This window comes from Astyanax mexicanus, chromosome 24 (genome assembly GCF_023375975.1).
Source record: "Astyanax mexicanus isolate ESR-SI-001 chromosome 24, AstMex3_surface, whole genome shotgun sequence".
NCBI lineage: Eukaryota > Metazoa > Chordata > Actinopteri > Characiformes > Acestrorhamphidae > Astyanax > Astyanax mexicanus.
The window spans coordinates 21,891,556-21,904,072 of record NC_064431.1 but is presented as its reverse complement, the minus strand read 5'-3'; the positions used below and the strand labels follow the sequence as shown (position 1 = coordinate 21,904,072).

Genomic DNA, 12,517 nt, shown 5'->3' with positions numbered 1-12,517 from the left:
AAATGCTACACACAGTTAATAAGGTTTTGTTGGATATGATCAGTTTTTTTTAAATACTGTATGAAAGGGTTAACCCCTTGAAATGCCTTGTCCTGTATACAGGCTACAGGTGTAGGTGATATAGAAAAACACTTTTTTCTGCAGTAAAATAACTTATTTATATTCTGAAAAAAATATTGAGGGATTTGAAATCTCCTACAGGACACTTGGGCTGCAGAAGCTGCCTGTTCACTCTCTACTTCACTTAATAATCCCAGATCAGTAACAGGAATCAATCCAAATTCTGCATGTTTGAAAATAGACGTAAAAACTAGACAAACAAAAAAGAAAAGAAAGGCTTGGAGTTCTCAACCTAGTTCTCCCTCCCTAAGACCTTCCCTTCCCCCCTCACCTCCCCCTCCATCATTCCCCCTTAAATAATTGATTTATTTTATTTTACCTATCTTTTTCTGCCCTTCTTTCTTTCTTTCTTTCTCATTCAATGGGGTTAATGTTTTTATTATTATTATTATTATTATTATTATTATTATTATTATTATTATTATTATTATTATTATTATTATTATTGTTTGTGTTTTGTTGTTGCTATTTTTGTACCATCTTTAATCTGCATCATTATTTCTGATTTTGTGCTTTTGATGGTGTTTTTCAAAATTCACAATTTTACAAAAAATTATAAGAGAATTATATAAAAAAAATAAGTTTAGGAAAAAGCCAATTTTAGGATTTTATTAATATTTTGACACCAGCAGATTTGCTTATATTTTTTTTATATAGCTTCTATTACAATTACAATTATTATTTAGTTCCTTATCAAACATGGAAGCTTTTTATGTAATGCTTGAATCCTTAAGATTTAGTTGGGTAATGTCAGGCAGACAATTGACAAAAATCCTGGACTGTTAAGGTTTTTTTAAGCTACTGTCCACATCTCCATCACACTGTAAATAAGGGTGTGGTGCAGGGATTGGGTCCCCTGTGGAATCGGGTCTCCTGATTTCTGCTGCAGCAGCGACCTCTACTGTCCTGCTGGAGGAAACGCAGCTCAACAGGCCACTTAGGATAAACACACATTACAGCATAGCAACAGAGCGGGGCGGATCTGATCGTGGGCTGGCTTTGAATGAGCAGATAGCTGATATGTCGTGCTGTTGAGTCACAAAAATCGCGGAAACTACGCTGGATACTTGAGTATATATATGAACAGCTCTTTTTTCAGGCTGTCAAAACCAGAGATTTTCTGTAAGAACAGCTGAGAGACGCTGAGAGAGAGAGAGAGAGAGAGAGAGAGAGAGAGAGCAGGCGCAGCTGTTCTCAGATCAGCTCAGGTCTTTTTTTGATAGCTTCTTTTCTGGATCAGGAGATGGCTCCTCGCGATTTTGAGGAGGAGACATTTATAATTATAAGCTGTTTATTTCAGGACGAGAGGGACACCTTCTTAGAGACTGATGGTCCTGAGGACGGTAAGCTAAATAACTATTTTAGATAAACAAAAACCCTGCTTGTCGACCACTAAGTTAGCTAGGTTAGCTAGCGTTCTAGCTTTAAAACAGCTTAAAAACAGTAGTAAGATTAAGAATTAATTAAACGCAGCTAAGCTACGTTAAGTAAGTTAGTTAACTAACTTACCTAACGAAAACGTTAAAGAGTTAAGGGACGTGTATATAGTCTCTATATAACAGTTAAGGCTAGCTATACATATTTAGTAACATCTTCGGAATATGTTGTTTTAGATAAATAACGTTAATGTAAGACAGCTCACATTAAATAACCTAGGTTAGGTTGGCTAACGTTAGAAAACATATGCTATCAGTCCTAGGTTCGTAAGTTATTGACTTAAACTGGGTGTAATAATGTCAGTTGTGCTAAGCTAGCTTGGTTATTTAGCTAGCTATGTCAGATGAAATTAGTTTCAATCCAGTCAATAAAACTGCCATTATCCATAAGAAAATAATATAATATAAAAAACATAAGCCACACCATAATTTACTGTTCAAGTACGTTAAGTCATGGTGGTTAACCAGCTAGCTAGCTGGTTAGTTAGAATACCATTATTGATTTAGTAATGTAGCTACATTATATATTGTGACAGACCCAGCTGGTCTTGAGCTGGATTTTTCAGCAGGAAATGTTGTTAACTAGCTATCTTTTTTTGGTCTGGACATTCAGACTTTTCACTTTGGTCCCCTAAAGTAGCAGGTGTGAAAAGGGCCCTGCCACTAAACTGCAGTGTGAAACCAAAACTAACTAGACCAAATGTTCACAAATTACCATACAAACTAAATACCTACTGACCTACTAATGCCAACCCTGGTGAAAAATTACCAGCACAAACAGGTTAAGCTAATAATACTGGTATACCAGATTAATAAGCTCTTTACCAGCTTAAGTTAAGTTTTAGTTTGAGGTTTATGGTTTAGTTAGTTAGGTTAGCTTGGTGAACCTGGCCTAAACTAAATAACCAGTATTATCAAGCTTGTCCATGCTGGTTGAACAGGAACACCAAGCTAGTCCACAAGAATGTTTAGCTAGCTAGCATGGCCAAGAATTACCAAAATGAACAAAAAAAGTAATGTAGTTATCTAGCTAACCTACAGTATATAGTGTGACAGACCCAGCTGTTCTTGAGCTGGATTCTTCAGCAGGGAATGATGTTATACAACTAGCTATAAGTAGAAGGTGTGAAAAACATTGGTCCAGACTTTCATTTGTAAAAAAAAAAAAAAAAAAAAAAAAAACACTGACAAAACCTTTTGTATCCAGTCAATAAAACTGCAATTACCCAAAAGCTAATTTGTTAATAAGTTAACTAAACACCTACTGAGCTACTAAAGCCAACCCTTGTGAGAAATGGCCAGTCCTAGCTGGTTGACCAGATTAACTAGCTAACTAGTTAGCTAGCTCTACAAACATGATAAACCTAATAAGGCTAGTTAGTTAGCTAACCCTAGCTAGCGAAAATACCAATATTATCAAGCTTGTCTTTGCTAGTTTACCAGAAATACCAAGCTAGTCCACAAGTATGTCTAGGGAGCATGGCCAAGGCTGACCAAAATGAAGAAAAAACATAGACTTCACCATGCTATTCAATATATGGTTAACCAGCTATCTTATTAGTATATATTGTGACAGACCCAGCTGCTATTGAGCTGGATTTTTTTTAGCAGGAAATGTTGAGCCCATTGCTGACATGTGTCACAAACGCTTTAAAAGTTGTGGGAGGTTCCTCATAGCACTTTCTTTGTAATTTTAATTCATGAAGTCTCCAAGCTGGTACTAAACATCCTGAGAGCATTACATGACAATAAATGTGTGTTTGTTCATCTCGCCATATTTACATAATGTAGGAGTGTTGGGGTAGTGCTAAACATACAACTTAATCCTTTTACAAGTGTATCTTTGGTTTCTACAGTTCTGTTCCAACCATTTAACTTTTGACATGCTTTTAATTAAATGTTTAATTAAATCTTCATGGTATGAAGACCAAGCTAGTCCACAAGAAGGACTAGCTAGCATGGCTAAGGATGACTAGAATGAAGAAAAAAAAACATACACTGTGCACAGTCATTAACAGTCTAACTGGTTATGAACTGGATGTTTCGGCAAGGAATCTTGTTAACCAGCTGGCTAGGTCCAAAAGTGCACTATCCAGTTAGATAGCCAGCTAGGGAGTTGGCAGGTCTTTAGAGCAAAGGGTGAGTGAACAGCCACATTCTAATCCGTTCATACTTTGGTCTATTTCAGCTTTTTTGCCCATATGAAACTACTGTTGTGGTTCTGTTATTTTTCTCACACTTTTCCTACACTTTGTATTTATCCCCCCCTGTGGTTTACCATTATCAGATGACTCTGACGCAGCGCGGATAGCTGCTAAACTCAGAGAGCTGGGAGATCACTACGATGAGACTGTGATCCAGCCACTGATTAAAGAAGTGCAGTCAGCCGCCAAGGATCAGGTAGGCCCTTATATAGTCTTAATCTCTCACATGATCTACTTATCTCTTGATCTCATTATTTGTACACCATACACTCGTCATGTTTGTTAACTTTTTACTGATTTGGTCTGATTCATACTCTCCTAGGGAGTTCCAAAAATAAAGTAAATGAATAAATACATTATAAAAAAAATCATTTTCATTTTGTTACAGTAGTGCATTCTTCAATTATTAATTTAATTTAGAGTATCGTTATCGCAAAAGAACCATAAAATATCGTGATATTATTTTAGGGCCACATCGCCCACCCCTAGAGGGAGCATTCACTTTAAAAGGGTGTATTCACACTTTGCCTTGTTTGGTCCAGACCTGTGGAGTTTGCTGAGCAACAATGTTAATAGTGAAATGTGTAGTGAACCACACTCTGGACTAGGGGTGGGCAATATTATATTGTATACAATATATCGTGACACAGAAATATCATGATATTAAAAATCCATATTGGGACAATAGGGCTGTTCTGTGTTAAAAGTAGTCTATTATTTACTGTGAAGCTTTAGGTGTATTTATTGTTTAATTGTTTTAGTTTGCAGTTTATATGCATGCACTAAATATTCTGCAATATTATTTGCTGCATTATATTATTTTATGCTATGTTATTTATTTTGCCACATTATGATTATACTGTTATACTATTATACTATATTCCTGAAATGAATGAATTATTGTAGTTTTCCTATATCGCCAAGTATATCGTTATCGCAAAAATATCCTGAAATATCATGATATTATTTTAGAGCCATATCGCCCACCAAAGAATCAACATTTGGTCTAATCAGAAGAGGAGGTCCTCCTGTTCATCTGCATTGTAAAAATCAGCCATTAAACAATAGAAGAAAAAAAATCGGACTTCTTTTGGCACACAGGTGCGTCACGCAGCAGTGTGGGTGCAGCAGATTATGCTAATGATTTCTGCATCTACTGTAACTGTAGGTTAGCCCTTATTTATGAACAGTAATATGTAAATATGTTACGCTCATTCTGCTATGTGACAGATTCTGGCAGGCAGATGGAATTCAGCACAACACCTGCAAAGGCATCTTGCTTTACCGACAACATTCCACCGTCTGGTGCACACCCTTCCATAAACCAATGAGTGTCAAGTATAGAGAGTCCCTGTTATGTAGGTGACAATGACAGCAGGATGTAAAGTACTTCACTGTGCACAGTAACTAAACTGCTGTGTGAAACAAAAACTAACCAGACTAAATGCACAGTGCACAATGTAACAAATACTTAATGTCTAAATATATATATATATTTTTCTACTTTTATACTTTGGGCCCTGTATATTTCTACAGGCCTATATTTCACCTCTGATGTCTTCAAAAAATCAGATCTCAAAATGTAAAGGATCTAAAAATCACCCAACCACAAATATACACAAGATCACATGTAATCATATGTGCAGCTTCACATGATGTGTCACATGTGTTTCACATGACATAATATTTTTTCTGAGCAAAATAAAATGAAATGTCTAAAAATCACATGTAAAACTCGTTTATATCTGTATGAGGAAATGCAAACCATAAGCACCACTGGTGGGTGGTGGTGGTGATAGGATCTTGGGTCCACAATGTCTACAGCACTTCAGCTGCTTTATTTACAAAACAGAACAGTTTTTTCCTTGCACGTAATGAAGATGTATGATAAAACATTGATATTTTATTTAAGTGTAGAAGGTATTTATGTATATATTTATTTATTTGGGGTACAATGTCTCCATGAATCTCTGTCATTTGTAAAAATGTATCTAAAACTAGTATTTCTTTTTTTTAAGTAATAGTTTTCTAAAACTTTTCGCTTTTCTAAAACTTTCTATTTCTTTTTTACTAAGAATGTACAGTGATTGTGACAGTGATTGTGTGTTTAAAGATTGCTGAATTATTTTTGGTCAACTTATTTATTAAGTAGTTAAATTAAATAGCGTAAACCTATTTTGTCTTAAATAGGCATTAAAAATTACAAACAAACTTTTCTAAATAGGTTTTTTACGCTGTTTAATTTCTTAAGTAGTGAAATAAATTGAACAAAAATAATTCAGCAGTCTCTAAAATGCACTGTACATTTTTAGTAGAAAAGTCGAATGTTTTAGAAAAGTGCCTGTAAAAAGCATCACAAAAGAAAAATGCGAAAGTTAGTTTCAGCAGAATATCGGCTTGAGGCAGGTATTTTAAGCAAATAATTATAACTAATTATAAAAATTATAACTAAATATTAAGCCTTATTCAGTATAACTGCTTTAGGTGTATCTGTTCCAATACTCTTGTTTACAAAAAAAAAAAAGGAAATACCTGGATAAAAGCTGATATTTGATATTTTGTCTTTATATTCACCTTTTAATGTCAAACCTAAATGCTTTCAGTCTACTGCAGAAATAAGGCATTAAACCACAAACAGAAGTGTGTTTTTGCCATTTTTACCAAAAAAAATTTAGTTTCCGTCATTTCTGAAAAATTCTGTGCATCACCAGTAAACCTTTGACTTTTTTATTCATATCTCAATTAACTATAGAATTAAAATATAACTAAGAAAACACTGCAGATAACTCTACAAAGAAACGTCTTGTTTTTAAAACACTGAACCAATCTGTCAAGTATAGCTCATAAACACTGCTATTTGTTTGCTGTGTTTTCAGGTGCTGACTGCTTTCAGTAACAGTGTGGAGACCTTGTGTAAAACATGGGTGGCGGAGAGACCGGAGGTCGCATCTGAGAAGCAGCTCCTGAAGGCCTCCATCACTCTGGCACTTTACATGAAGAAGAACTGTCCCGACATGACCAGAACCGTCCAGTCCGCCATGAACAGCTTCATCAACAACCGACTGGCCAACTGGATCATTCAGCAGGGCGGCTGGGTGAGTCCTGTTAGGCTGTTTGAATTAGACAACAAATCATTTTAGGGCTTCATAGTAGGTCTGTCACGACAATTACATAATTGATTTATCGTGTAATAACATGACATGAGTTATTTTTGCTGGTATTTGTATTGTATTGTATTGTAAAAAAAAAAAAAAAAAAAGGACTCATAGACTTATCTTTATCATTAGATTGGCCGGCCTACTTTATACTCAGTTTAATATAACACAATGAGTCTGTAAGAAAGCACAAAACACAACCCAATTTTATCATTTATCAGATCGATTTGCCTGTGGATCTTAAGGTTCCCACCACCATGCTTAACAGATTGCGATGGTATTGTGTGAATGCCTCACCTCTAAATATATGTCTGTTCTTTCATCTTTGTTTCATCTGACCAGACAACTTTCCTCCAAAAAAAAGTCATTTTGGTTGCACCCTTTCTTAAATTGACTTAGTACACTAGTGATGACTTTCTTCTTCAGGACGTTCTAAACAATAGTCAATATTTGTGAAATGGTTCTGATTGATTTTCCATCTTCTCCCAGCTTCACAATTGCCTGTTTCTCACTCATAGACAGCTCTCCAGTTTCCATGTTGGTTACTCCTCTAACTAAATGCACAGTCTGCACAGACAAAACTCAAATCTAAAACTCAACACAGAACATATGTAGAACATCTGTAGAAACTAAACATAGTTTTTGAATAATCAGTGTGTTCCAGGACAACCCTGGAAAACAAAACACACATGACCGTCAAATGTTCCAATACTTTTGCTCACCAGAAAAATGGATGGGTTCAAATTAAAGGTGTGTAACAGATCCCAAAATATATACTTGGAAATAAAAGCTAAAATGTTGACATCTTTTAATGTCAAACCCAAAAGTTTTCAGTTTCTACAGCAAAAAGAAAGAGTCTCACAGCTCCAATACTTTCAGTTTGGACTGTATATTGTTCAAAATTTCACTTTAAAAAATACTGTGATCAACACCAAAGTAGCAAAAGACACTGAATTGTAAAAATCACCACATTTCTGGTTGTCCAGCTGACCAATTTGGTTAATTCAGTTCATCCTCCAGGCCGATCAGTGGGTTAAATAATTGTGATTTTATGGTAGTTTTGATGCCAACAGGTAAGGTTTGTGAAGGGAAGTCAGCTGGAAGTTTCTTGTAAAACGAAACTGAAAGAAAAAGTGTCTTTCTAATTCCATTGAAAACATTGTTCACAGAACAGGCTGAGTCATTTTTTATCCACAGCCACTTCCTCATAATGTACAGACCACAGGACCTGTCTGGACTGGGTGTGCCGAATTAGTTTCTTGCTCAGAAACATCTGGATAATCTAGATTATTTAATACATACTTGTGATGATTGCTTTTTTCCAAAAAAAAGAAAGGTCCCGTGTTTAAAATCTTATTGAAAGTTATTGAAAGGCCATAATAACTTATTTTATTGGACGATTATATTATATTGGATTATACTGTCCAAATCAATTGTATTGTTGTCATAATAAGAACAATTTCTGCCATTTTTATAAAGATAATATACTAGCATAATAATGTTATTATTGTGACAGGCCTAAGAAGTGTTTTATTTTAGCTTCATATAGTTAAATACTGTTAAATAAAGCTCTATTTCTTTTTTTTTTCTTTGATTTGTTTTGCAGGAGCAAGCCTCTTCCTGCTGAGATTCACCTTTCACCTCCTGAACTGTTGAACAGCAGAAGCCACCACACCCTCCTCAGGAATTCCTTTGAAACCGGATAAAGACACAAATCTGTGACATACAAAAACTGTTTTTATTGTTTAAGACTCTTACAGACAAACAGTGTGCTGAGTGAATGAATGTGAGTGCATTGGGTGGTGAGCATGTGTAGGTTTTTTTTTTTTTTTTTAGTTTATACAATTTTTTAATGTTTTGTAAAATCATGAAAATCTCCTATTCTTTTTATCACAGCCAGCACTGAATCATGCCAGTTTAAATCATGGTGTCTTAAACTTTTGTTGTGTTGTTTTCAGTGTTCAGCACTGTGTGATTGTATGATTTATGAAGCCATTTAGACAAATAAGTAGGGGTGTATCAAATCGCAGACTGCAGGATGCACTATAAAATAATAATATGACGGTGCCTCATTTTTCTTAGCCATGTTTTTAAGTAGAAAAGAAATAGGTGAGAAATCATTACAGCAAATATTGATATGGAAATTTAAAAGTACTTTTTTTTTTATCAAAATCTGGGCTTCCTAGTAGGGGTGTGTCATATCGTATTGTACTCAATAAGATCTGCAACACTTTGGATATTGTTATTTAAAAAAAAATACTCTTGAGGAATCCCCCTGTTGCAAGTCATGTCGAGCCAAACCGAGAAAACTGGTGAAAGTTGGAACCAAATATGAAACATATATTGTGCACATTTACATTCTGACAAATACAAAATCTCATGTAATGCCTACCTTATTATCAGGTACTGTATTTTTCACACTATAAGGCGAACCAGATTATAAGGTGCACTATCAATAAACAACTATTTTCTGGTCTATTTTTCTACATAAGGCGCATTTTATGTGACACTATTAACTAGTAATAGGAACAGGGTGCCCCTGGGTGGCGAGACCTGTAAAGCTAAGCTAAGCTAAGTAAACAAAACAGTAAACAGTAAAAAAAAAAGTTTCAGAAAAGTCAAAGAAGTTAAACTAGGGCTGAATGTTAATCTACACAGATTTCTCTCCTGAATACGGCGGCCAAAGAGCTAGTGCTTAGCGCGGTTAGCGGCTAATGTTAATACTGCAGGAGAACTAAACTGAAACTCCTGTATAACGCTGTACTTCAGTGGAGTGGCTTTACTGCTCTTTACAACCTGACTGGTAAATTTATACATATGGTGCGCGGGATTATAAGGCGCACTGACGATTTTTTGGAAATTTAAAGTTCAAATAAAATTTTAAGTGCGCCTTATAGTGTGAAAAATACAGTACGTTTATTACTGACAAATATCAAATGAATAAAAAAAAAATGTAAGAAATGCAATAATTCCAAAATGTCCGACAAATGGCAACATAATATCTATGTTCAACATCTATGTAGACAAAGCTTGTGACAATCACACCTTTATCTAAATTACCAAATTTACATGTAAAGCATAGATAGCACTATAGAGCCACTGTATAAACTCTATAAACCTCAATACAGAATTCAGACCAGATGTCAGACCAAAAGATGTCCCTAAACTCGTGCCAATGTGTCAATTTTCATGCGTTTCATCTATTATAACCTCCTCAAAACAGCAAGCATCCTACATCCTATTTTGATGTGGTAGCTCAAGCAATTAAACTGTCCGCCATTTCGTCCTTGTTTGAGATGTCAACAATTCTTTCTCAAATTATCATCCTATATGTTTGAAGTTCACTGCTGCAGTAGTATATTCTTTAAACTATTATTATCATTAATTTTTAAAAGGGAATGTTTTGTACCGCCAGGACTTTTCTATTGTTATTGCAAAAATACCCTGAAATATTGTGGTATTTAAAAAAAAAAAGGGAAATATCGTCCACCCTTACTTCCTAATGCTGTAACTAATGTGTTAGCTTCAAATTGATGCACTAGCCACAAGCCAACTAATACAATATGTTGTGTTAATGCATCCCTACAGTCATGATATCTATCTTTGTGGTGTGTATGGTACTGTATGTATGCCACTACAGGAGGTCAGTTGAAGGATCAGGGGAGAGCAGCACACAAGCTCTGACATTTTGGGTTTTTGTTAAATCATTTAAATTAAATAGAAGTACAATTGGATAACTAAAGGTACATGTTGGCAATACGATAATAGGTGAATTGTATATGAATCATATTGGCCATCCTTCTGAGCATATACATATCAATATGTATATGTGTCCACAGAAAGATAATACCATTTGTGTCAGTGTGGTGTGTGGTGTGTCAGTGAAGTTTGTGTCATGCTCTCCTCTTGTGGTTGGTGTTGTTTTATTGAATCACTGAGAACTTTAAGAACCAGAAGGTGCTGTATTTCTCTCATCATTGCTGTAGAACTTTGTTTCTTTTCCAAATGAGGAAGAAGACGGAGAAAAAAAAACATTGTTTTAAACTCTATTGTGTGAGACTCGTCACTGAATGTAACAGAAGATGAAGATTTTTTTTTTTGCTACCAGAAGAGGGCAGCACCACACTGAATATTTCCAGCTGATACCAGTATGGAAGCCTCAATCTGCTCCTGAGGCCTGAGAATTAGTTACATTCATCATTCACAATATCAATCAGAAATTTAGCATGTATAGTTATGGCAACCAAATCAGATTTTTTTTGTACGTTCAATTGAATGAAGATTGATTTGAGCCAGAAACCACATGAAATCTGAATTTGTTTGCAAATCCAAAGCATTAGTTGTAGGTGGTTTGAAATGCCAGCATTCGTACGGTCATGAAAAACCTAGGAAAGTCATGGAATTTGAAAATAGCAATTTCCAAACCTTTTGGAAAAAATGTAAAAAAAAAAAATAATAAAACATCCAGAAAGTTTAGAAAAAGTCATGGAAATTTGGTCTACAAATCTTTGTGTTTCAGTTTATCGATGGAGAAAATCTATTTTGAGCTAACAGATATTTAAGCTCAGAGTTAATTCAGTAATTTAGCCCTACACAATGGATCTTTCAGGATCTGACATACAGTTTATTATTAATTTTATATAATTATATATACTATAATAATATTATAATTATATAATTTTATTATTATATTATTATTATTATTGAGATTGTGTGTCTGCTATAATCAGTTTTGATTATAGTTTAGTTGATGTTTGGTTTTATTGTCCATGTTTGTACTGATGTTTGTACTCCCCATCACAGAGAAATAAAGTAATGGACAATATTAAATAATTTCTGAACCATCTCCCCCGTTTCTGAAGACATACAATTTAAATAAAATTTGCTAGTTAGCAGCTAGATTACTGAACTTTAGCGCTCCTCGTGATGTAGCCAGTGCTTGAAGGGTTGTTCCAATTATTAGGGTGGAGGATTTTACCCCTTCCCCATGAAACTCTGTTCCAAGGGGTAAGGGGTGAAATGGGATGGGCCTTTGTACCCATGTAGTTTTTTTTTTTTAAATCTTACCCAACACTAAATATTATCATAGAGAAACTAATTTGCATACACAAAAAAATGACCGTCCAGCCGCTTTTACCGGTATGAATCATCTTTATTCCGGATTATGCCAACCGGACTCTATTAGTTATTGAAATTCCGGTATTTCGGCTGGTGCAGATCCAGCTACGCTTGGGTGGATAATCAGATGAGCAGTCGGCGTGAATGACCTCCTGCCTCACTCGGGCTTCAGGAACAGCAGGACACACAAATCTGAATTCAAAAGCAGCCAGAAGATTAAACCTTATCAGCTTTCGCATTAGGAGAGCAAGCAAAGCCCCAGTCAGGCACGGTCCCTGTGATCCGCACCAAATTCCACTTCAGCTGAGACGCTGTTAACAGGATATTACAGAAATACTTCCCCTGCATGATAACGAGCTCCCCCTCCTGCAGCTAAACCGTGTGCGGGTATTCTTTCTAATGTCTCATTTGTGCTCCATGTAAAACAGGGCTCTAGACTCATTTTTCTACTTTTTGCACTGGTGCGACAGCTTTAAATGCTTAA

At 35.3% G+C, this 12,517-nt stretch overlaps 1 protein-coding gene across 1 annotated transcript; it reads left to right on the top strand.

Annotated features, from left to right (window-relative positions):
• The first annotated feature begins 1,096 nt into the window (after nt 1-1,096).
• Nucleotides 1,097-10,959, top strand: LOC103028641 (bcl-2-like protein 15). Its single transcript, XM_007247730.3, has 4 exons — nt 1,097-1,463; nt 3,844-3,956; nt 6,637-6,855; nt 8,522-10,959. Exons 1-4 carry the CDS (start codon nt 1,364-1,366, stop codon nt 8,540-8,542), a joined length of 453 nt encoding a protein of 150 aa, XP_007247792.2. The 5' UTR covers nt 1,097-1,363; the 3' UTR covers nt 8,543-10,959.
• The last annotated feature ends 1,558 nt before the right edge of the window (nt 10,960-12,517 follow it).